Raw genomic sequence first — 26,819 nt, 5'->3', positions numbered from 1 at the left:
TGTAGGCATACATTTAAGATGTACAATATACCACAACCCCATCCATGAATTAAACTCATCATCCTTTTTCTAGGACTTTATTGGTTCAAGTCATTCAAGAAATGGCAACATCTATCATGTTGGCCACATCCTTGGTAAGGGTCACTGCCTAAAAGCCAACATTTTTATTGTGATTGTGTTAAATTGTGTTTGTGAAATAAAGATAGACATAGTTTTAAAAGGTGGTGGTAATATTTCATTCAGTACAGAAATTAGTAGAAGTGGAACATGTTACCCCAAGGGGGCTCAACTTACCCTATCCTTATTCTCAATTTACCCCATGCCTGGGGTAAGTTGTGCCAAGGGACCACTTTGTTTTCAGTAATGTTTACATGAATTCTGATTTATATCCTGAAATATAGGTTGCTAGCTTTGTTTGAAATAATACTATATTTCCCTTGAAGTAGTGATGCTGAATGTAAAAAAAAAAATGGGTCAACATACCCCACTCTCCCCTACTAACACTGTCAATTGTACATGAGAGAGGGAAAGGAGGAGGAGGAGGGAGAGAATAGATACTGGAATCATAAGCGAGATAGTGATGCTTCTTGTGCTGAGTTTTCCAGGGCTTGTCACTTTGCATGAAGGCTACAGCAATACACAAGCCACCCTCAAGTCTTACCTCTGCTTAACTCTTTCTACATTTGATCCCACTGAAAACTAATTCAGAGAGATGCTAACAAGTATTTTCTTATAATCATTAACCAAACAACAGCGACATCTGGAAAACAACTTTGCAACCGATCACGTTTCACAAAGAGCTGTCTGTTTCAGACTACAGGCAGTAATTTTTACTTAGCGTGGAGGCAGTGGTGTAAAAGGCAGATCACTAATAAATTGTCAGTGAGTGCAACAGTGGAGCCCCTGCTTAGCTGTATCATATCACTGGGGCGTGTGAGACTGTATCCCAGAGTGAGCTCCTGGTTTGGGGGTTCCACTGAGACCAGCCCACCACCACCACAGCTGGGGGAGATAGCATCAGTTTTCTGTCCCACACAGTGGCACAGTCTCAGCATTCTTCTGGATTAGAGACCCCAACGGAACTGAAGACACAGACATACACGTGTGCACACACAAACTGCCCCTAACTCATATCCTGTCTGACCCACATATCACCACAGAAGAGAAAAGGGGCCCAAAGTGAACTTGGTGGATATTATCAAGGCATATATTGAATGGTGTAGTAGGGGGGATATCAAATGTCTGGCTGCAGAGCCTGTTCCTGCTATCTGCAGCCGATTAAGTCAGGCTAACATCCCTATGCTCAGTCAGAGGCCCAGCCTTGATCTCTTTGTGCATTTGGCGCTTAGCGCCTGCCTGAACAACAAAAGAAGAAAGGTAACAAGGCAAAGTATGCAACATAGCTAGTTTTAAACTCACTCTGCAAAATTCACATTAAAGATGTACTCCTTAGAGTTTCTTAAACTGGCAATACTGCTTTACAATACAAGGCAAATACAAGGCACTAGGGATGTGTCCTAGGGATGGACACAACAGGAAATGGAGCAAACGACCAGCGGAGGAATTCGATGTGGAGAAAGATCTTCCCTTCTCGTCTGTACCTACTTCTCCCTATTTGAGACTACAGGAATATTCAGTGGAAATTTTACAGGAACTTATCCTAATGACAGATTCCAAAGTCAAGGAATCGATGACAGCAGCTGACAAATTCTCCCCTACTCTGAAAGGAAACCAGTCACCTTGAGAAACAGAGGACGGTAAATGATGACTCATCAAACGATTGCCTGAGCCTTTCGAAGTGCTCAAGTCTGCAATGTCTGGCACCTGAGAAATACCAAATGGTCTCCCTGCCAATTTGTAGAATTCTGCCAGCTGCTTTGGGTGACAATTAGACTTCGGGAGGGCGCACACTTTTACTACGCATATCATTTTGGTTGTTGACAGTCAATTTGAAAATGTAGCTACACTTTTGTGGAACCACTACCTGAGCTGCTTCAAAGCTGCATGACAGACAGACAAGTCCTTCAACGAACAGACACTTTTTCACAAGTAAATTGTCTGTTTTACCTACTGCTCTGTCTCATCTAATGAAAACCAAATCTCTGTTGTTAGACTTCAGAGGATGGCTAAGGGGGAAGAGAGAAACAGAAGCGTGATAACTTCACTCTATCTCCAATCCTCTTTACCATATGCCATATATTTATTGTTATTTGTGACATTTTCATCTGACCTTCACCAGAATGCTGAGCAATTATAACTGGCCACTGAATACTATACTGTTAATGGAAATGGAACTAAGATAAAGCTACTACCAGTACAACAGACAGACTATTGTTGTTGGCAAATAAGACTAGCTAGGAGTCTATTCCCTAATCATCGTAGTAGTAGTAGTAGTAGTGGTAGTAGAGTGACGAGAGATAGAAAGTGTGAGTTTAGTTAAATGACAAAGTCAACAGTGGAGGTGAGGAAGTGTGTCTGTGTGTGTGCCCAGAGTCATTAGACTGAGATCTCCTGATGGGAGTGTACACATGGCAGTGGGCCAATGCTGTTTGAAGTGCCCTTCAGAGGGGTCTAAGTTGGCCACTAGTTTACTTAGCAGGGAACTATCCAAATACAGCTCCATATAAGAAGACCATGATTAGGTTGTATTTATTTGCACCAAAGAAAACAAATGAAAGACAAAACAGAACAGATTTTAAAAAATGGTTAAAAAAACTGTGTGCAGGTGAGGGCTTATATTTATTTATTTATTTTTATTTCACCTTTATTTAAACAGGTAGGCTAGTTGAGAACAAGTTCTCATTTACAACTGTGACCTGGCCAAGAATAAAGCAAAGCAGTTCGACACATACAACAGCACAGAGTTACACATGGAATAAACAAAAGATACAGTCAATAATACAGTTGAAGAAAATCTATATACAGTGTGTGCAAATGAGGTAAGATAAGGGAGGTAAGGCAATAAATAGGCCATGGTAGCAAAGTAATTACAATATACCAATTAGACACTGGAGTGATTGATGTGCAGAAGATGAATGTGCAAGTAGAGATACTGGGGTGCAAAGGAGCAAAATAAATAAATACAGTATGGGGATGAGGTAGTTGGATGGGCTATTTGCAGGTGGGCTATGTACAGGTGCAGTGATCTGTGAGCTGCTCTGACAGCTGGTGCTTAAAGCTAGTCAGGGAGATATGAGTCTCCAGCTTCAGTGATTTTTGCAGTTCGTTCCAGTCATTGGCAGCAGAGAACTGTAAGGAAAGGCGGCCAAAGGAGAAATTGGCCTTGGGGGTGAATAGTGAGATATACCTGCTGGAGCGTGTGCTACGGGTGGGTGCTGCTATGGTGACCAGTGAGCTGAGATAAGGTGGGGCTTTACCTAGTAGAGACTTCAAGATGACCTGGAGCCAGTGGGCTTGGCGACGAGTATGAAGCGAGGGCCAGCCAATGAGAGCGTACAGGTCGCAGTGGTGGGTAGTATATGGGGTTTTGGGGACAAAACGGTTGGCACTGTGATAGACTGCATCCAATTTGTTGACTGTAGACTGTTGGAGGCTATTTTGTAAATGACATCGCCGAAGTCGAGGATCGGTAGGATGGTCAGTTTTACATGGGTATGTTTGGCAGCATGAGTGAAGGATGCTTTGTTGCGAAATAGGAAGCCGATTCTAGATTTAATTTTGGATTTGAAATGCTTAATGTGAGTCTGGAAGGAGAGTTTAGAGTCTAACCAGACACCTAGGTATTTGTAGTTGTCCACATATTCTAAGTCAGAACCGTCCAGAGTAGTGATGCTGGACGGGCGGGCAGGTGCGGGCAGCGACCGATTGAAGAGCATGCATTTAGTTTTACTTGCATTTAAGAGCAGTTGGAGGCCACGGAAGGAGAGTTGTATGGCATTGAAGCTCGTCTGGAGGTTAGTTAACACAGTATCCAAAGAAGGGCAAGAAGTATACAGAATGGTGTCGTCTGCGTCGAGGTGGATCAGAGAATCACCAGCAGCAAGAGCGACATCATTGATGTATACAGAAAAGAGAGTCGGCCCGAGAATTGAACCCTGTGGCACTCCCATAGAGACTGACAGAGGTCCGGACAACAGGCCCTCCAATTTGACACACTGAACTCTATCAGAGAAGTAGTTGGTGAACCAGGCGAGGCAGTAATTTGAGAAACCAAGGCTGTTTAATCTGCCGAAAAGAATGTGGTGATTGACAGAGTCGAAAGCCTTGGCCAGGTCGATGAATACGGCTGCACAGTAATGGCGGTTATGATATCGTTTAGGACATTGAGTGTGGCTGAGGTGCACCCATGATCATCTCTGAAGCCAGATTGCATAGCGGAGAAGGTATAGTGGGATTCGAAATGGTTGGTAATCTGTTTGTTAACCTCTCTAGGGTAGGGGGCAGTATTTGCACGGCCGGATAAAAAAACTTACCCGATTTAATCTGGTTATTACTACTGCCCAGAAACTAGAATATGCATATAATTGTTTGTTTGATTTGGATAAAAAACACCCTAAAGTTTCTAAAACTGTTTGAATGGTGTCTGAGTATAACAGAACTCATATTGCAGGCAAAGACCTGAGAAGATTCCTTACAGGAAGTGCCCTCTCTGACCATTTCTTGGCCTTCTACACTCTCTTTATTGAAAACTGAGGATCTCTGCTGTAACGTGACACTTCCTACGGCTCCCATAGGCTCTCAGAAGGCGGCAGAACGGTGAATGATGACTCTGGTGTCCCAGGCTGAAAAACAGTAGCGCATTTGGATAGTGGTCGATCAGAGAACAATGAGACTGGGGGCGCGTGCACGAGCCGACACCATGTTTTTATTTTTTCATCTGTGAACGAAAACAGGGTTTCCTGGTCGGAATATTATCGCTTTTTTTACGAGAAAAATAGCATAAAAATTGATTTTAAACAGCGGTTGACATGCTTCGAAGTACGGTAATGGAATAATTTAAAAAAAATTGTCACGAAACGCGTAGGGCGCGTCACCCTTCGGATAGTGTCTTGAACACACGAACAAAACAGAGGATATTTGAACATAACTATGGATTATTTTGAACCAAACCAACATTTGTTATTGAAGTAGAAGTCCTGGGAGTGCATTCTGACGAAGAACAGCAAAGGTAATCCAATTTTTCTTATAGTAAATCTGAATTTGGTGAGGGCCAAACTTGGTGGGTGTCAAAATAGCTAGCCCGTGATGGCGAGCTATCTACTCAGAATATTGCAAAATGTGCTTTTGCCGAAACGCTATTTTAAAATCGGACATAGCGATTGCATAAAGGAGTTCTGTATCTATAATTCTTAAAATAATTGTTAGGTTTTTTGTGAACGTTTATCGTGAGTAATTTAGTAAATTCACTGGAAGTTTGCGGTGGGTATGCTAGTTCTGAACGTCACATGCTAATGTAAAAAGCTGTTTTTTGATATAAATATGAACTTGATTGAACAAAACATGCATGTATGGTATAACATAATGTCCTAGGAGTGTCATCTGATGAAGATCATCAAAGGTTAGCGCTGCATTTAGCTGTGGTTTGGGTTTATGTGACATTATATGCTAGCTTGAAAAATGGGTGTCTGATTATTTCTGGCTGGGTACTCTGCTGACATAATCTAATGTTTTGCTTTCGTTGTAAAGCCTTTTTTAAATCGGACAGTGTGGTTAGATTAAGGAGAGTCTTATCTTTAAAATGGTGTAAAATAGTCATATGTTTGAGAAATTGAAGTAATAGCATTTCTAAGGTATTTGAATATCGCGCCACGGGATTCCACTGGCTGTTGAGTAGGTGGGACGATTTCGTCCCACATACCCTAGAGAGGTTAACCTCTATTTTCACGTCCGGATGAAAAGCGTGCCCAAAGTAAACTGCCTGTTACTCGGGTCCAGAAGCTAGGATATGCATATTATTGGTAGATTTGGATAGAAAACACACTTTAAAATGATGTCTGTGAGTATAACAGAACTGATATAGCAGGCGAAACCCCGAGGACAAACCATCTCAACAAAAAAAAATTCAGCCTACCACTGTTTTCAATGGCTGTCACTTTTATTATAACGTGAAATCCTCCCAGATTGCAGTTCCTCAGGCTTCCACTAGATGTCAACAGTCTTTAGAAAGAGATTCATGCTGTTTTTTAAAAAAATGAGCCATAAATTGTAGTGTTTCTAGGTGGCACTCATATTGGCTGTAGTGTTTCCAAGCGCGTGGAAGAGAACGCGTTCTTTGGTATGTTTCTCCGGTAAAGACAATAACTATTCTCCGTCTTAAATTGTATCGTTTATTTACGTATTAGGGTACCTAAGGTTTGATTATAAACGTTGTTTGAATTGTTTGGAAAAGTTTATTAGTAAAGTTTGGGATTCATTTTGTATGCATTTTGATGGAGGGAAACGGTGGATTATTGACTGAAGTGCGCTAGCTAAACTGAGTTTTTATGGATATAAAGAAGAACATTATCGAACAAAAGGACCATTTGTGATGTATCTGAGACCTTTTGGAGTGCCAACAGAAGAAGATCACTAAAGTTAAGGCATTTATTATATCGCTATTTCTGACTTTCGTGGCGCACCTGCCTGGTTGAAACATGTTTTTCATGCTTTTGTATGCGGGGCGTTGTCCTCAGATAAGCACACCATGCAATTTCGCAATGAAGCCTTTTTGAAATCTGACACAGCGGCTGGATTAACAAGAAGTTAAGCTTTATTTTGATGTTTTACACTTGTGATTTTATGAAAGTTAAATATTTATAATTCTGTAGTTTTAATTTCGCGCTCTGCAATTTCACCGGATGTTGGCCAGGTGGGACGCTACCATCCCACCTGCCCGTAATAAGTTAACTTGGCTTTCGAAGACCTTAGAAAGGCAGGGTAAGATAGATATAGGTCTGTAGCAGTTTGGGTCTAGAGTGTCCCCCCCTTTGAAGAGGGGGATGATCGCGGCAGCTTTCCAATCTTTGGGAATCTCAGCCGATACAAAAGAGAGGTTGAACAGGCTAGTAATAGGGGTTGCAACAATTTCAGCAGATAATTTTAGAAAGAGAGGGTCCAGATTGTCTATCCCGGCTGATATGTAGGGGTCCAGATTTTGCAGCTCTTTCAGAACATCAGCTATCTGGATTTGGGTGAAGGAGAAATGGTGGAGGCTTGGGCGAGTTGCTGTGGGTGGTGCCGGGTAGTTGACCGGGGTAGCCAGGTGGAAAGCATGGCCGGCCGTAGAAAAATGCTTATTGAAATTCTCAATTAAAGTGGATTTATCGGTGGTGACAGTGTTTCCTAGCCTCAGTGCAGTGGGCAGCTGGGAGGAGGTGCTCTAATTCTCCATGAACTTTACAGTGTCCTGGAACTTTTTTTGAGTATGTGCTGCAGGATGCAAATTTCTGTTTGAAAAGCTAACCTTAGCTTTCCTAACTGCCTGTGTATATTGGTTCCTAACTTCCCTGAAAAATTGCTTCTCACGAGGGCTATTCGATGCTAATGCAGTACACCACAGGATGTTTTTGTGCTGGTCAAGGGCAGACAGGTCTGGAGTGAACCAAGGGCTATATCTGTTCCTGGTTCTACATTTTTTCAATGGGGCGTGCTTATTTAAGATGGTGAGGAAGGCACTTTTAAAGAATAACCAGGCATCCTCTACTGACGGGATGAGGTCAATATCATTCCAGGATAGCACGGCCAGGTCGATTAGAAAGGCCTGCTCGCTGAAGTGTTTTAGGGAGCATTTGACAGTGATGAGGGGTGTTCGTTTGACCGCAGACCCATTACAGATGCAGGCAATGAGGCAGTGATCGCTAAGATCTTGGTTGAAAACAACAGAGGTGTATTTGGAGGGTGAGTTCGTTAGCATGATATCTATGAGGGTGCCCGTGTTTACGGATTTGGGGTTGTACCTGGTAGGTTCATTGATCATTTGTGTGAGATTGTAGGATGGCCGGGGTGTTAAGCATGTCCCAGTTTAGGTCACCTAGCAGCACGAGCTCTGAAGATAGATGGGGGCAATCAATTCACATATGGTGTCCAGGGCACAGCTGGGGGCAGAGGGTGGTCTTTAGCAAGCGGCAATGGTGAGAGACTTGTTTCTGGAAAGGTGGATGTTTTAAAGTAGAAGCTCGAATTGTTTGGGTACAAACCTGGATAGTAAGACAGAACTCTGCTGGCTATCTCTGCAGTAGATTGCAACACCGCCCCCTTTGGCAGTTCTATCTTGGCGGAAAATGTTATAGTTAGGGATGGAAATTTCTGGGATTTTTGGTGGTCTTACTAAGCCAGGATTCAGACACGGCTAAGACATCTGGGTTGGCGGAGTGTGCTAAAGCAGTGAATAAAACAAACTTAGGGAGGAGGCTTCTAATGTTAACATGCATGAGACCAAGGCTTTTACGGTTACAGAAGTCAACAAATGAGAGCACCTGGGGAATAGGAGTGGAGCTAGGCACTGCAGGTCCTGGATTAACCTCTACATCACCAGAGGAACAGAGGAGAAGTAGGATAAGGGTACGGCTAAAGGCTATTAGAACTGGTCGTCTAGTACGTTCGAAACAGAGAGTAAAAGGAGCAGGTTTCTGGGAGCGATAGAATAGATTCACGGCATAGTGTAAAGACAAAGGTATGGTAGAATGTGAGTACATTGGAGGTAAACCTAGGCATTGAGCAATGATGAGAGATATTGTCTCTAGAGACGTTTAAACCAGGTGATGTCACCGCATATGCGGGAGGTGGAACTAAATGGTTGGTTAAGGTATATTGAGCAGGGCTAGAGGTTGTACAGTGAAATAAGACAATCACTAACCAGGACAGTAATGGACAAGGCATGTTGATATTAGGGAGAGGCATGTGTAGCCGGGTGATCATAGGGGTCCATTGATTGGTTGGGCTGGTTGGAGACACGGCAATTCAGACAGCTAGCAGACCGGGGCTAGCAAGCTAGCAGAAGGGCCTTAGAGGGACGTCGCGACGGAGGAAAGTCTGTTTTAGCCTCCTCGTGTGGTGACGTCGATAGACCCATCGTGATGGATTAGTAGGGTTCCGAGTAGCAGAGGGGTCCAAGTCCAATTGGCAAAATAGGTATAGTAGCCCAAGAAATTGGCCGATGGATCTATTCAGCTAACAGTCCAATATGCTCTAGACAGCTAGCCGCCCGCGGTAAGCAGGCTAGCAGATGGGCATTCAGGGGACGTCGCGACGGAGGGGCCTGTTGAAAAAAAAAAAACACTTGGGCAGATTACGTCGGTAGTCCAGTTGTGATGGATAAGCAGGGCTTCGTTGAGTAAAAGGGGCCCAGGCCAATTGGCAAAATAGGTATAGTGGTCTGAGAAATTGGCCGATGGGCCTGTTAGCTAACAGTCTGATATGCTTTAGACAGCTAGCGGGCCGCGGCTAGCAGGCTAGCCTGTTGGGTCTAGGGGGCAGCATTTGCACGTCTGGATAAAAAAAATGTACCCGATTTAATCTGGTTACTAATCCTACCCAGTAACTAGAATATGCATATACTTATTATATATGGATAGAAAACACTCTAAAGTTTCCAAAACTGTTTGAATGGTGTCTGTGAGTATAACAGAACTCATTTGGCAGGCAAAACCCTGAGACATTTTCTGACAGGAAGTGGATACCTGATGTGTTGTATTGACTTTAAAGCTATCCCATTGAAAAACACAGGGGTTTAGGAATATTTTGGCACTTCCTATTGCTTCCACTAGATGTCACCAGCCTTTACAAAGTGTTTTGAGTCTTCTGGAGGGAGATCTGACCGAACAAGAGCCATGGAACGGTGATGTCCCATTAGACACCTGGCGCGCTACTTCATGTTGGGTACCCTCGTTCCAATACAATTTCTGACGCTGACTTGACTGCCGGTTATTGGAGGGAAACGATTTCCTCAACATCAATGCCATAGTAAAACGCTGTTTTTGTATATAAATATGAACTTGATAGAACTAAAAATGCATGCATTGTCTAACATAATGTCCTAGGAGTGTCATCTGATGGAGATTGTAAAAGGTTAGTGTATCATTTTAGCTGGTTTTATGGTTTTGGTGACCCTGTCTTTGACTTGACAAAACATTACACACAACTCTTGTAAATGTACTGTCCTAACATACTCTAAATTTATGCTTTCGCCGTAAAACCTTTTTGAAATCGTAAAACGTGGTTAGATTAAGGAGATGTTTATCTTTCAAATGGTGTAACATAGTTGTATTTTTGAAAAATTTGAATTTTGACATTTATTTGGATTCAAATTTGCCGCTCTTGAAATGCACCTGCTGTTGATGGAGTGCACCACAGGTGGCACGCTAGCGTCCCACCTAGCCCCAAGAGGCTAGCAGATGGACATTCAGTGGACATCGTGACGTAGTAGCCAGTTGAGTACCCCCTCGTCAGACGTCAGTAGTCCAGTTGTGAAGGATCGGTGGGGTTCCATGCCACGTACCTGCAGTAGAAGGGGTCTGGGTATTGTAGCCCAGGAGTGGCTGATGGGCCTCTTCAGCTAGCCGGGAGATGGGCCTAGCATGGGCTAGCTCTAGGCTAATTGGCGCTTGCTTCGGGACAGAGACGTTAGCCAGGAGTAGTCACTCGGATTGCAGCTAGCTAGCTGCGATGATCCAGTGAAAAGGTTCAGAGCTTGCGGTAGGAATCCGGGGATATGGAGAGAAAATAGGTCCGGTATGCTCTGGTTTGAATCGCGTCATACAAACTGGCAAGAGCTTGCCGAGCTAAAGGTTAGCTGATGACCGCTAGCAGTGGATTAGCTGACTACTAGCTAGTAGCTAGTGAGCTGGCTAGCTTCTGTTGGTGGATTCCGGTTCCGAGGTAAATAAAAATACTTGACAAAAAAAACAGATCCCCATCACATTGGGTGAGGCGGGTTGCAGGAGAGTATTTTGAAGTTGAGGTTTCGAAAAATATAAAAAAGATATGCGAAGAAAAATATATAAAAAGATATATACACTGCTCAAAAAAATAAAGGGAACACTTAAACAACACATCCTAGATCTGAATGAAAGAAATAATCTTATTAAATACTTTTCTTTATATAGTTGAATGTGCTGACAACAAAATCACACAAATAATCAATGGAAATCCAATTTATCAACCCATGGAGGTCTGGATTTGGAGTCACACTCAAAATTAAAGTGTAAAACCACACAACAGGCTGATCCAACTTTGATGTAATGTCGTTAAAACTAGTCCAAATGAGGCTCAGTAGTGTGTGTGGCCTCCACGTGCCTGTATGACCTCCCTACAACGCCTGGACATGCTCCTGATGAGGTGGCGGATGGTCTCCTGAGGGATCTCCTCCCAGACCTGGAATAAAGCATCCGCCAACTCCTGGACAGTCTGTGGTGCAACGTGGCATTGGTGGATGGAGCGAGACATGATGTCCCAGATGTGCTCAATTGGATTCAGGTCTGGGGAACAGGCGGGCCAGTCCATAGCATCAATGCCTTCCTCTTGCAGGAGCTGCTGACACACTCCAGCCACATGAGGTCTAGCATTGTCTTGCATTAGGAGGAACCCAGGGCCAACCGCACTAGCATATGGTCTCACAAGGGGTCTGAGGATCTCATCTCGGTACCTAATGGCAGTCAGGCTACCTCTGGCGAGCACATGGAGGGCTGTGCGGCCCCCCAAAGAAATGCCACCCCACACCATGACTGACCCACCGCCAAACCGGTCATGCTGGAAGATGTTGCAGGCAGCAGAACGTTCTCCACGGCATCTCCAGACTCTGTCACGTCTGTCACGTGCTCAGTGTGAACCTGCTTTCATCTGTGAAGAGCACAGGGCGCCAGTGGCGAATTTGCCAGTCTTGGTGTTCTCTGGCAAATGCCAAACGTCCTGCACGGTGTTGGGCTTTAAGCACAACCCCCACCTGTGGACGTCGGGCCCTCATACCACCCTCATGGAGTCTGTTTCTGACCGTTTGAGCAGACACATGCACATTTGTGGCCTGCTGGAGGTCATTTTGCAGGGCTCTGGCAGTGCTTCTCCTGCTCCTCCTTGCACAAAGGCGGAGGTAGCGGTCCTGCTGCTGGGTTGTTGCCCTCCTACGGTCTCCTCCACGTCTCCTGATGTACTGGCCTGTCTCCTGGTAGCGCCTCCATGCTCTGGACACTACGCTGACAGACACAGCAAACCTTCTTGCCACAGCTCGCATTGATGTGCCATCCTGGATGAGCTGCACTACCTGAGCCACTTGTGTGGGTTGTACACTCCGTCTCATGCTACCACTAGAGTGAAAGCACCTCCAGCATTCAAAAGTGACCAAAACATCAGTCAGGAAGCATAGGAACTGAGAAGTGGTCTGTGGTCTCCACCAGCAGAACCACTCCTTTATTGGGGGTGTCTTGCTTATTGCCTATAATTTCCACCTGTTGTCTATTCCATTTGCACAACAGCATGTGAAATTTGTCAATCAGTGTTGCTTCCTAAGTGGACAGTTTGATTTCACAGAAGTGTGATTGACTTGGAGTTACATTGTGTTGTTTAAATGTTCCCTTTATTTTTTGAGCAGTATACATGGGACACGACAAGACGAAGGACAAAGACGTCTGACTGCTGCGCCATCTTGGAATAATAATATGAAAGCCATGACACGAAAACCAATATACAAATACACTGTAAGTTAAAAAAAATGTTTGTTCAATCAGTTAAACAGAGCATATGAATTATAAATGTACATGATATACTCAGTAGGCTTGGACCGGGGTATTTGGAAATAGCCACTGGATTTTTTTCTATACCGTCAGTAACGTTGAAACTATTTCTTTAAAGTTTTCAATACATTTTAATATTTGTAGCTATTTTTTAAGTAAATGATTGCAGTCAACTTGTGCAATGAGTTATGAGATAAAGGTGTTCGTGTTCGTATTTCACCTGTCACATTATTTTACATTATGAAGCTTACATGGTTCCCCAGAACAGTTGAGCCAGTCACGTATTTGTTTATAAATAGCACAACCGGAGAAAGCGGTAGCAGGTGAGTCCAGCTGTGTATTGACAGTGGTTGCGTTTTATATTGAAAGTCAACTGTGCTTTTTTCCTTCAATAGAGTGATCAGAGACGTGCAAATACAGTTGAAGTCGAAAGTTTACATACACCTTAGTCAAATACATTTAAACTCAGTTTTTCAAAATTCCTGACATTTAATCCTAGTAAAAATCCCCTGTCTTAGGTCAGTTAGGATCACCACGTTATTTTAAGAATGTGAAATGTCCAAATAATAGTAGAGAATGATTTATTTCAGCTTTTATTTCTTTCATCACATTCCCAGTGGGACAGAGGTTTACATACACTCAATTAGTATTTGGCAGCATTGCCTTTAAATTGTTTAACTTTGGTCAAATGTTTTGTGTAGGCTTCCACAAGCTTCCCACAATAAGTTGAGTGAATTTTGTCCCATTCCTCCTGACAGAGCTGGTGTAACTGAGTCAGGTTTGTAGGCCTCCTTGCTCGCTCACGCTTTTTCAGTTCTGCCCACAAATGTTCTATAGGATTGAGGTTAGGGCTTTGTGATGGCCACTCCAATACCTTGACTTTGTGGTCCTTAAGCTATTTTTACCACAACTTTGGAAGTATGCTTGGGGTCATTGTCCATTTGGAAGACCCATTTGCGACTAAGCTTCCCCCTTTTTCCTCCAAACATAACGATGGTCATTACTGCCAAACAGTTCCATTTTTGTTTCATCAGACCAGAGGACATTACTCCAAAAAGTATGATCTTTGTCCCCATGTGCAGTTGCAAACCGTAGTCTGGCATTTTTATGGTGGTTTTGGAGCAGTGGCTTCTTCGTTGCTGAGCGGCCTTTCCGGTTATGTCGACATCGGACTCGTTTTACTGTGGATATAGATACTTTTGTACCTGTTTCCTCCAGAATCTTCACAAGGTCCTTTGCTGTTGTTCTGGGATTGATTTGCACTTTTCGCACCAAAGTACGTTCATTGCTAGGAGACAGAACGCGTCTCCTTCCTGAGCGGTATGACGGCTGCATGGTCCTATGGTGTTTAAACTTGCGTTCTATTGTTTGTACAGATGAACGTGGTACCTTCAGGCATTTGGAAATTGCTCCTAAGGATGAACCCCTTGTGCCCCCTTGTGTACTAAGTAGGTAATACCGTAAATTCCATGGTGAGACGGACGGTATGACGATATGAAAGTCTGAATACCGCCCAACCCTAATACTCAGTATACCAGAGAAAACATGTGTTTTTATATGTGTGTTTGTGTGTGAGAGTTAGGTTACATGGAGGAGACTACTGGGTAGTTTTGTTCATCAGGCCCTAGTCTACGCGTGAAGTTATTGAGGGATGATCATGTTTTGGCAATGTGAAGGTAGGAATTCCAGAGTATAGAACCTCTGTATCTGATAGAGAAATGACTATGTGAGGTGTGGCAGTGGGGAGATTAGGAATAACAAAGGTCCAATGATTGAACCCTGTGGAACGCCACAGGATATCTTAGTAGATGGTAGATGCACTGGTAGATGCACAACCATTTGCGTATACAAATTGTTCTCATTCATAAACATAATTATGTAGCCATTTATATGTATAATCATTAAAACCATAATAATGCAATTTAGCAAGTCATATTTCATGATCAACAATGTCGAACACTTTGGATAAATCGAGAAATGTCTATTTACAAGTTGTAAAAGAGCCATAGTAGTTTTTACGAACACCAGTTTCTCAAAAACATGGTAGTATAGCTATTAGTCAATCATTTGTAAAAGATCTTGGATCCCCAGATGTATAGTGGGGGTAACTTTGGCATTTTTCTTTATCTCGAGGAACAATACCAGTTTGCATTGATTTGGTGATGATATTCTGTACTTTAATCGAGGAAGACACTGAATTCACCAAAGAGGTACCAATCTCATCATGACCTGCCTCTAAGTTATCAATTACCTCCATCACCTCCATTACATCAGATGGATCAAACTGAAGCAGAGAAGGGAAATGTCCATTAATGTAATCACAGGGATTTCCATATATTTTTCTGATTTTCTTTGTCTGAGTGGAACCCACATTCACAAAAAAGTTATTAAATTCACGAGATAACATCAGGATGATACCGGGCTGAAGTGGTGCACAACACAACCCCACACACACAAACACATAAGACTGATAAATAGCTAACAGAATGGCTACACGGACTATCTGAGTTCACCCTTGTATTTTATTTTTGCTCTTTCTCTTTGCACACTCAGAAGGCTCTACACACTTATGCATGCTGACACTCCAGCACACACATAACATGCACACACATTTATACTGACTCTACACACACTCACATACAATCATCATTCACACTACTGGTACACTGTTTATCATATATCCTGACGCCTAGTCACCTTACCCCAAAACATATCTACCTCTATCACTCCAGTTTCCCTGCACATTGTAAATATGGTATTGGAAATGGCTTCTTACTTCTCGTGTTCTTCTTATTTCTATTTCTTGTGTGTTTTTGTTGTACCTTATGTTATTGTTAGTGCTACATTGATATTGATTACCACATTGTTGGGTTTGGAGCTTGCAAGAAAGGCATTTCACTGTACTTGTGCACGTGACATTAAAACTTGAAACACACCAAGAGTATTGATTGAATTTGAAAACACACAACCCCACATAAAATTGGCATACATCCACTCATGGACAAACACATACAGAGCAAACACACCGTGCATTCAGACACATCTACACCAAACAAACAAACACACAAACTGTCTTCCATTTGACTACCCTAGACATGCTGCCTCTCTGTGTGACTCCCTGACAGACAGACAGACAGACAGACAGACAGACAGGGGGGCCTTGTGAGGTCTGGGGGGGGGCTGTGTGAACAGGATGCCTGAGAGGAGTAGGACAGCTCCTCTACTATGTTCCAGTGCCCACGCTGTCTTCATCCCCACAGTGCCGCGCAGCCACACAGGTCACTCCCCCTGTGTCTCACATATGCTCTCTCTCACACACACACACACACACACACACACACACACACACACACACACACCATTTCTTATAAAAGGGCATTTTCAAAACACTTGGTGTTACATGCTGTAGACAGTGCATTAAGGATGTGCCCCATACCAGGGGGCAACAAGGGCACAGAAAAGTCAAGACTCCTATGGGGAAAAATGGTGTTGGTTATGGGCATATGGTATAGGTTAGGGGCTATAGGTGTAGGTTTAGGGTTTCAAAATTCCAGTAAAATTCCCTGGTTTTCCAGAAATAGATGAATGTGTATTCACAAACACATAACAGAAGGACTGCAGATATTGCTTAATGTTGGATTAACACAGCAATAGCAGGGAAAACATCCTATTTACTTTGCCATTTCATGCAAAGAAAACTATTAATTTGCAATTCAATCATTTCAACCGGTATCTATGAAATTGAAAACACTTTGAGAGCCTCTGCAGACAAAATGTGGAGGGGTGAGACTTCCAGAGTTTGAAATGTCTTCTTCCTCAGCCTACATCACACTGTTCTGCACATAACTACACATTACATTTACATTTAAGTCATTTAGCAGACGCTCTTATCCAGAGCGACTTACAAATTGGTGCATTCACCTTATAATAACCACTTACAGTAGTGCCTCTAAATCTTTTAGGGGGGGGGGGGGGTAGAAGGATAACTTTATCCTATCCCAGGTATTCCTTGAAGAGGTGGGGTTTCAGGTGTCTCCGGAAGGTGGTGATTGACTCCGCTGTCCTGGCGTCGTGAGGGAGCTTGTTCCACCATTGGGGTGCCAGAGCAGCGAACAGTTTTGACTGGGCTGAGCGGGAACTGTGCTTCCTCAGAGGTAGGGAGGCGAGCAGGCCAGAGGTGGATGAACGCAGTGCCCTTGTTTGGGTGTAGGGCCTGATCAGAGCCTGAAGGTACGGAGGTGCCGTTCCCCTCACAGCTCCGTAGGCAAGCACCATGGTCTTGTAGCGGATGCGAGCTTCAACTGGAAGCCAGTGGAGAGAGCGGAGGAGCGGGGTGACGTGAGAGAACTTGGGAAGGTTGAACACCAGACGGGCTGCGGCGTTCTGGATGAGTTGTAGGGGTTTAATGGCACAGGCAGGGAGCCCAGCCAACAGCGAGTTGCAGTAATAGTAATAGTCCTCAAGTAGCAGAAGTTTAACGGAATATGCAGAAAATGTTGTTGACAGCTTGAGTTGACAGTGACAGGATAAAAATCCATTCTATGAATTATATTCCTATGCCGACAGCAACAGTACATAAAACATATTCTATGCATTGTATTTCTATGGTAAAACTGAAAAAATACAGAGAAACACAAAGCCGTAACAGTCATACATTGTCACTTTCGCTCTCTTTTTTTTCTCTCTCTCTCTGTCCATTTTAGTGCATGACCAGCGCTAGGGGTCAGCGTCCACGCAACGTTTTATCAACGTCCATACAACCACTGGACTACTGGAACTAATGCCTACGGCCATTAAGCCGTCTGCAACTTGGGGCCCCGGCCCAGGGGCCCGTCAGATTGATGCCACGCTGGTATTGTTGAGGGCCCTGTGGCCCCTTTTCACTTCGGACAGCCACGCTGGAACTCTTCAAGGTCTGGAGAGAGGTGTTGTCAGCAGTCACTGTTAAAAAAATGTCCCCTGTGGTTTGGTTTGTTTCTTTTGATGACCGGATGAACTGGATACCTCAGCCCTATCTGACAGTGGCAAAGAGGTTAGGGTGCCTCTTTTTAGCCCTCGGAATAATAATGTGTCCGACCTTCAAATTACTTTCTGCCTCTTGATGGGTATTTTAGTGTGTGCTTATGATAACGGACTTTGGCTGATAACAATTAGCAGACACATGAGGAATATCATGATCGTCTTTAACAGTGAGAGTGATTTAGATTTTGAACATGTCTTTATGCTTGGTTAGCTGAGTCATGCTGATGGATGATGATGGTGATGGATCAACTCTACAGCTCATACCAACGCTTCCCAAGCTATCGACAGTTTGTTTGATCTGCTTGATAACAGACGAAGAGAGGAGCGATGAGGGGGACTGTTAGTGTGTCAAATCAAATCACATTGTATTTGTCACATGCGCAAAATACAAAAGGTGTAGGTATGCTTACTTACAAGCCCCCAACAACGCAGTTCTAAGAAAAATAAAAGTTAAGAAAATATTTACTAAATAAACTAAAGTAAAAAAAGTAAGTAACACAAAATAACAATAATGAGGTTATATGCAGGGGGTCGCGGTACCAAGGCAATGTGCGGGGGTACAGATTAGTCAAGGTAATTGAGGTAATATGAACATGTAGCTAGGGATAAAGTGACTATGAATAGATAATAAACAGCGAGTAGCAGCAGCGTAAAAAAAAGCAGGGTCATTGCAAATAATCCAGGTAGCCATTTGATTAACTGTTCAGCAGTCTTATGGCTTGGGGGTAGAAGCTGTAAAGAAGCCTTTTGGACTTGACGCTCCGGTACCGCTTGCCGTGTGGGAGCAGAGAGAACAGTCTATGACTAGGGTGGCTGGAGACAATTTTTAGGGCGTTCCTCTGACACTGCCTGGTATAGACGTCCTGGACGGAAGGAAGCTTGGCCCCAGTGATGACCTCGGCCGTACGCACTACCCTCTCGCACTACCCTGTGTGTGTGTGTGTGTGTGTGTGTGTGTGTGTGTGTGTGTGTGTGTGTGTGTGTGTGTGTGTGTGTGTGTGTGTGTGTGTGTGTGTGTGTGTGTGTGATCTGAGAGGCAACAGAGAGCAGGGGCGTCATGCACCGCAAAAATCTAAGGGGGCACAAAGTACGTGAGGATGGCTGGGGGGCGGTCCTAGTTGGAGAATGTTGCATTTTTCAAACACCTGAAACAGCTTTTCTTTTTCCTGCAATCTACAGCCTTAATCATTATATTTATTTCTATGTAAAAAACAAACAAAAAAGTGTATTTGTCTGCATATCTAAGCATACCTCTTGAGCTGTCTGTTTACTCCTGACTTGGGTAAAAGATTGAAAGGAATGTCAGTTTTATTCAGTACATTTAGTGATGTCTTGCTTTTCTAAAGGCTACCAACCTTGCCAGACAAGCTAGCTACTCTAACTTGGTAGCTAGTTATGAGGTTGGGAGATTGAGAACCTATCTGGGCTAGCTAAACCAACTTCATAAAATTGCTAGGTGGCTAGTACTATTACAGAGAAACAACAAAAACAAAAATTAAATATAATAATCTGAGGGGCACATGCCCCTGTGCCCCCTATGGGCATGACGCTTCTGACAGAGAGGGTTCTGACTGTGTCTTACCTAACGTTCTCCCTCTATCTTCTCGCTGCCTGTCTCTCTGATGTGTCTCGCTGTCTGTAGATCTTTTTAGATCTTATCAAAGTGACGATTTTAAATATGAACCGAGATGATTAAGGTGTCTGGTGTCCTCGCTTGGGGATGCGGCTCTCTGTCTACTGTATGTTTTATGGGCTGGTGGCAGTCAGACGTCTTAGACAGTGTTTACAACAGACAAACAGGAAAAGCCTGGTCTATGGTAGGCTAGTGAGGGATCCCTGTTACCCATCAAAAGTCTCCATTATTCACGTCACCATTTAGGAAATGACTCCCTGAGTAATGGTGATGACAGATAGATGCATAGCTTAGCTAGTGGTTTCTATTGTAGCTGTATGCACGCACTCTAGACCCATAACATAAGCCATTCTCCACCCAGGCCTGTTCTGGGATGTATGTACTGTAATTACATCAAAGGTTTGATCCTGGCTTTTTGGCCTCATTTGGCCTGTTTGGGGACAGTCATGAGAAAACTGACAGCTGTTCTGAGACCATTTTCCAGTGACTTTAAAAGGAGCCGAGCAAACACATGGCTCTCTCCCATTCAGTCATTCAGGAGACTGAAAACAGCAACTGGGTTGATTGAACGTCACCTTACTGACAAACTGAAGCCAGGCCTTGAAATTCGACCCTGGCCCCCATTTAAGGCTCTTATCAGGTGTGAAAAAGTGATAGTGGACCTTCACCGCATAGCGAGAATGGTTGGTGGAGACTTTTTGTTGAAAGGTGACATGTACAGTGGAAAACAGCTTGCATCTTAACATGGACACATAGGATAACAATTATATTTGGACTTAGAGAGGTAAATCTGGTGGAAAATGACATTGATTCGATTTGAGGTTATGGGAACATTGAGTTAGGAAGATTTGACAAAGCTGTGAACGAGTGTGCATTCAATGTAGCCTTGTGGCCGCATTGGAGCATCTAGAGTCATTGAAGGAGTGTTTTCCCAGATGTTGTCACGGTCTGGGTTCATAGCCTATGTTTACAGCCTAGTAAAAGCCAGCTCAGCAGTATAGGGCAGGGTCCCAGACACCATGCTGTCGGAAAATGACAAAATCCCAGTCATTCCTGTTAAATCGGCACCAGCATACGACCAGGAATCCTCCCAGTGGCCATACGACATGCAATGGGGATAGCGAGTTATGGTAACTTAGTTGTATTAATCAACAGGCTGCGTTTCCCTTGAGAACAATCCACCTTCTGTTACAAAACTCAGTGAAACTTCAAATAAGAAATTATACTGTGATTGGGACATACTGTATCCATCTTTATTACTCACAACTGCAACATTCAGCTGTTCGAATTCTGGCCCTTTCTCCTCTCATTAGTTATTCAATAATATATTTCTTGAAGACACAGTCACAACAGAGGTCAACATGTTGCCAAGGTCCCCATGCCATCCATTTTTCCTCTCTTAAACTCGTTTGCATAATTTAAGTGGTGCCCAACCCAGTGGCATCACTGAATAGTTTTTTCTGTGATTGTTCAAGCGTTGTCAAGGTGGCCTCATAGCCTAAACATTTCTCCCCTCACGGATATCTTTTCCTTATTTTAAAAGGTACATGATATCTTTTCCTCATTTATAGGTACAGCCAGTAGTCTGCGTTTAGCTGAGAAACGGATGGATTAAGGATGCGCATCTAAGGGCATTGTTTATAATGTCTTAATCAACTTTCTCAATTGTCAATGTTTTGAGCAAAATACAACAATTTGTCATATCTTCTTATTCAAAATCACTCCATAATATTTTTTTACTAGGCCTATACCGAGACGAGTGTAAGTAAATTCGCGTCTGTCACAGAAGCCTTGCGCGCAAAAACAATCCCCACATTTAATTTCATTGGTTAATGGACCGAGAGCGTCACCAAAAACAAATGCATCACAACGGATAACACATTTATAGTCAAACACATTGAGCATAAAATATAAGAAATAGGAGAATTGTATCATGCATTGAACTTACCAAAAACCAAACCAATAAGCGCAATAAAAACCAATAGGGTATCCAAAGTGAGGCGAAACTCCATTACCCTCTGGTGTATGATAAAGTTGTCTTCAAAGGTATCCCCCCCAAAAAATCTAAATTATCCAAATGGGGTATGGTCAGTCAAGTCTACAGAAGTGGCATCCGACAACTTTGGAAAGTCAGCCCCACATTTTCGGACAATTTCCACCACCTAACCACTTGCAGCATTACAACTGATTAAAAAAGCCTACATGAGACATTCTGAAGAATTCGTTCCTTTCGGCTTCTACTTATATCATGTATTCCTCTGATAATGTCCTGCAACAGGCGCGGAAGGATGGCAAAATTACGCGTCTGGATATGGTCGGCACTAGAATATGCGCTATTTTCTTAGTTTTCTCTGCCACTGTCACCGTATTGTTGATGGGAATGTTTCATAACTCCGTCCCTCTGTATTGAGAGTCAACTTCCTCATCAAAAAGGTATTCTTCTAATAGAGTATGTGCAGTTTAATTCTTGATAGAGACTTTCATCCTTTCTCTGTGTCTCCCATTTCCTCCTTACTCTTGAATGAACAGAATTACAAGTACTGTTATCGGCAAAACGCTCTCGTGGCTAAAGCCCACCCCCTAGCTCCTGTGTATAGTAGTCGAAACAGTGAACACTTAAAGAGACAGTGAATAAATATTTTGCATAACTTTCTTAGAACTGACCAAAATTACACACAAATTGCACACAACATGTTGCGCATTTCGAGACTGTAGGTATAATTACGCCAATGCCTTTACTTCAATCTAAATATATATAAAAAATACATGTTTCAATAAATAGACCTAATAGTTGTATAAGTAAATTCAGTGCATACAAATCAATCAGGTATGGGAAATAAAAACGCTTAAAACTTTTCCATGACCCAACCAGAATTGAAAGCAAGTGTAAGAAGCTGTATATCTGTTCTATGTGCACTATTTCTATGCTTCCCCTTCTAAATGTTCTTTTACTTTCAGTTTTCTATACCAGCTTCAAAAAGCTAAAAATACAGCGTTTTAGATGGTACAATAATTCTCTACACAATGACTGCTTGTTTTGTCACATAAACTGAAATTAGGTGAACTATTACAATTTTAGCAACCAAGAAATGGCAGAGTGATTTCTGCATATTGCACCTTTAAAATATGGTCTACAGATCAGTAGAATGTACTGGTCTCAACTAATTTCACAAAAATTGGTCAGATAGTGTCAAGATAATATTTTCACTTGAAATTTTATGAATGTCATTTATCAGTCAAACAATTTGTGTTCATTAGTAAGGTTGTAGGGAGATTTTGTATTGCCAGTTAGAGGGTTCATTTAAGATGCTTTCAGAATGCTAGGCCTATAATCATAGTTTTCTATCTCTATGGGGTATGTTGATTCAAAATATTCACATGAAAATGCATACATTATTCAACACGTGCATTTCATTTAGCCTGCCATAACATTTACCTTGAGATACTGGCATCAATCACGTGATCGTGGAATGAATTAAAATGTAAACGTATCATATGCCTTATATGAAAAGACACACACCAGGCTTCACAATCACATTGAGTAGGCATTAGGCCGATATGATGTTATTTACACAGAGCAGGGAATAAAATAGACCATTCTAGAGTCTTAACAAACCCCACCGTGCTGAGAAAATGTCACTATACCTATCTGAATGAGGGCTGTGTCTTGACGAAATGCGAAAGGCAATATTACATGTGCTTGGACAGGGGGAAACTGCAGAGTATAAGACTCGACAGAGCAGGACATAGTAGGACCCATCAAGTCCCGCGGTGGGCAATAATAACGGAGTGATTTGATAGAGTGCCGCTTGGCCAAATAAATATGACTTATTACAAAATACCCAAGTAAACGCGGTGCTTGACATTCATAGAAATGCTTCTGGAGATGGCATTTACTGATCTGCCTGTGCATAGGGACTGGGATGTTATCAGGATTCCTTGGTATTCTGGTGTAGGCCACCATTGTAGATTTCTCAAAAAAAGTGTTTCTATTGTAAATTCCTAACTTACAAATCCATGCATTCAAACACAATCTACACAATCTAACAACATTTAGCTTGAAATGCATCCTTCTCCTAAAGCACAAAAAATCCAAGGAAAGCAACCCTAACTTTGAATACCCTTGATATCGCCCTCATGTTTCATGCATGTGCATGTTTAACTTAATTGCAAAAACTGATTCATTGAGCTCCAGTGCGTAATTGAATAAAACATGATGATGCAGTCCCTAAATACATTTTAGCTCATCTGTGACGGATGGCGCTAGTTTGGGGCCCCCATCAAACATTTGGCCAAGCTGTCAGCGAAATGGTGCAGTCAATGAATTTAGATGAATTATCCGGCATTAGATGTCGTATTATGGCTGACAGCTTATCAACATGGTTGGATGCTGTGTCTCGGCCCTAGAGGTACTTCAATTTTTAGCGGGTGATCTTTCTATTGCTGTGCCTCTGCTTCATTTGTCACGCCTTGCTGTTTGAAGTAAATTATCATTGTGGATTACAAATGCTAAAACGGATGAGCATGACCTTTTTGGAATATTTGACGAGATGCCTTTGGGGCTTCTCTCTCTCTCTCTCCCCTCCTTTCTTTTCGTCATTAGCATTCTCCTAACCTTTTACGTAAATTCTCCTAACCTTTTATGTAAATTCTCCTTTTTACGGAAATTCTCCTAACCTTTGTCGTTAGTTCTCCTAACTACCAATTCTCCCAGTAATTCTCCCTTGTAGACGCAACAGAGAAAGACGTATAATACTATACATCCTCCAAAATGTATGATACGTTACGTCATCCAATTCGTATGATATTGTACAACCACTATTCCATTCATAATGTATCCTAACCTAACATGTATGTCATACATACCAAATCCTACGAATTGCCCTGAAATCTGGTTGAAAGTTCATTCTAGCCTTGAAAGAGTAAACCAGAAAAGATCTTCTCAGAATATTGTGAACTGAGATCAGAATGCAAATAGCTTAACTAACCTTAATTACTTTGCGCAACACGGTTAGCCATGCATAATGATTGCTGGAAAGACAGACAGTGTCAACAACAACTTGGAACCGTATACATGAACCATACATACAACCCCCAGAACATCACACAACACACATGACCATCACATGGCCCAGCTCAGAAGTGACAATATGTCTAATATGGCTAATTAATCCAATGACTGTGGACTGGGTTTCAGCATGTGCCAGTGTATCATGATTTATTGCCCCAGATCAACCACTCACCATTAAAGCTGACAGCTCCAATTGGACTTTGGCCAAGCAAGTCTGTCGAGCATATAGCCCCTTGGTTGTGGCACTCCAAAGCAAGATCACATGTTATGTGGAATGTGGAAAATAGTTGTTTTGCATGACACAGCAATAATACAGAATTATTCAAATTATTGAAGTTCCATGTTTGTTTGTGCAACAAACTGTTGCACAATCTATTTCATCTTAATTTGAGCTGTGTCTTTTTAGCTTGTAAATGTTCACCCTTTCACAAAGGGCCTCATTGTTGTATATACTGCATATATGCCTCTGCCAAGCCTTGCCATTTCATTATTTTTTGCTGCTATCCAACAACTCAAGTGTCCACATATATTGCAGAGAAATCAAACTGTGATTGCCATGGAGACTGATCAAAAACGCTGCCTCTGAATAGTACTTGACTGCATTTCACAAACTACTCTAAACGTTTGCTGGAAATTATGTTAAGGCCATTGAGTTAAGTATATTATATGTAAATGTCATGAGTCACTCTTCAGTGTTTTGTTTTCCAAATTACCTGGCATTTTATTTATGTGTTTACTACATGACTCTGCAAGGGTAACATGTATAAAACAAATGTTTTGTTTACACCATCGCTTCATGCTAGCTACCTGTCATATATTGAAAACTGGAAGCTTTTGCCTGTGAGGGGAGTCTCCCAGCTGTTTTTATAGCACCCAAAAACCGTTAATGGATTTTATGTTACTTCTGGGAAAGGGTATGTCCAATTGCTACTGCTACTGCATAAATACTACAATGCAGGTTTTAATTGAGCCTACATTGGTGTGGTTCAGGACAAAAGCACACACACACTTAGTAACCTTTATTTTAGGTGGTAACTGCACATCTATTCAACATTTCTGAGGTAAAAAAGTTAGCATCTCTCTGTGAAGATTTTGATAATAGCTTTCCAAAGCATTTATACACATTTTAAAGTATTCCCTTATTTACAAAGCATATAATTGCCGAACACGGGGCCCATTCGATTCATTAGCCCACCCCAATATCTTTGGGGTGTAGTTATATTTGAACTGTGGTTCCTCAGAGAGAGCACAGTGCCTTTAAGGTACAGATCCCTTGTCGGAAGTCGACACTCGCCCAGCTGTTGCCTTGATTTATCCGTTCTTCCTCACAAACATACATTTTATTGTGCCAGTGAGTTGTCACTTTATGACTCTTATTTTAAAGTAGCTTTAAACTACTGGCATTCCAGATCATAATGGGAAGTCAATTATGTGGTTCTTCTAGCCACCGCACTACTCTAAATGGCTTGGAAACACAAAATTGCAAGTGCATTAAGATAACGTCAGCAACATATAGTACAGCAAGCCTCTACTGTATGTTGCCATTAACAATCCCTGTCATTTTTCTTAAGTGCATTATCTGATTGACCGGACATTGTAAAAGACAAAAATAACTCACAAAGAGCATTGTTTTTTGTCATTATGGGGACTTCACATGCTGGCTGATCTTGTCAGGGTAGAAATGTAAGTCACATATTTCCATGTAATGTATGGACATTTCTTGAAATGAATCCCGTGCAAATCTGTTACTTTCTGTTTCTCACTATTCCATCTCTAATAAGCAAGCCCATATCTGTCAGCGCCTGTTAATGGAGCCACTGGCCCTTTAAGGGGCTCCTCGGATTCTATTATAGATTAATTGATTAAGAGGGTGGTGCTGGAAAATGACAATATATCTCTTCATTGATCTGCCTTTCAATTAGATTGGCTGCTACCCAACCACCCTAAGGGAGGGAGAGAAAATGAGAGGTAGAGAATAAGAGAAAGCAAGGGATGCTGTTCTGGGGGTGCCCAATTTCCTGTTTCTCTTGATTTGGTCTCTCTCTCTTTCTCTCTCTCTCTCTTTCTCTCTCTCTCCTTCTCTCGCTCTCTCTTTGAGCCTTTTTTGTGAGGCCCCAACGTTAATTGTTGGGCTGTGAAGCGAGAACGTCCCTCTGTTCTCCCGAGCTCCCTGTGAATAGGAAGGAAATTGGTGTATAGAAAAGGTGCTGAGACCCCAGCCTTCTGTTTGCCACCCAAATTATGATATGGCAGATGACCTGAGAGCCAAAGGCGACATTAACTCTGTCTTTCAATGGGATCCAATGGGATTTAACCATTAAAAGGGCAGAAATTAAACTGGTTTCAACCGCTAATTGTATAATGAAGGATTCATTTTGGCATGCAAACACAGCGTTGGTTAGTTTGTGATTGTACATAACTGAGCAAACCA

The 26,819-nt window shown here is 42.4% G+C and overlaps 1 protein-coding gene across 3 annotated transcripts in view; it reads right to left on the bottom strand.

Moving 5' to 3' along the window:
- LOC106603666 (roundabout homolog 3) overlaps nucleotides 1-26,819 on the bottom strand; it is a 269,644-nt gene that overhangs the window by 145,362 nt on the left and 97,463 nt on the right. The window contains exon 1 of one of the 3 annotated variants that reach the window (XM_082974682.1): nucleotides 21,266-21,863. The exons of the other annotated variants lie outside the window; for them this stretch is intronic. Within the exon in view, the coding sequence (XP_082830808.1) occupies nucleotides 21,266-21,329 (64 nt within the window). The 5' untranslated portion in view covers nucleotides 21,330-21,863. Of the gene's footprint in view, nucleotides 1-21,265; nucleotides 21,864-26,819 lie in introns of those variants that run through there. 3 annotated transcript variants of the gene reach the window in all.

Source organism: Salmo salar, chromosome 04 (genome assembly GCF_965601325.2).
Source record: "Salmo salar chromosome 04, fSalSal1, whole genome shotgun sequence".
In the NCBI taxonomy this organism is placed as follows: Eukaryota; Metazoa; Chordata; class Actinopteri; order Salmoniformes; family Salmonidae; genus Salmo; species Salmo salar.
The sequence above is the reverse complement of the archived record's forward strand: the minus strand, read 5'-3'. Positions and strand labels throughout refer to the sequence as shown.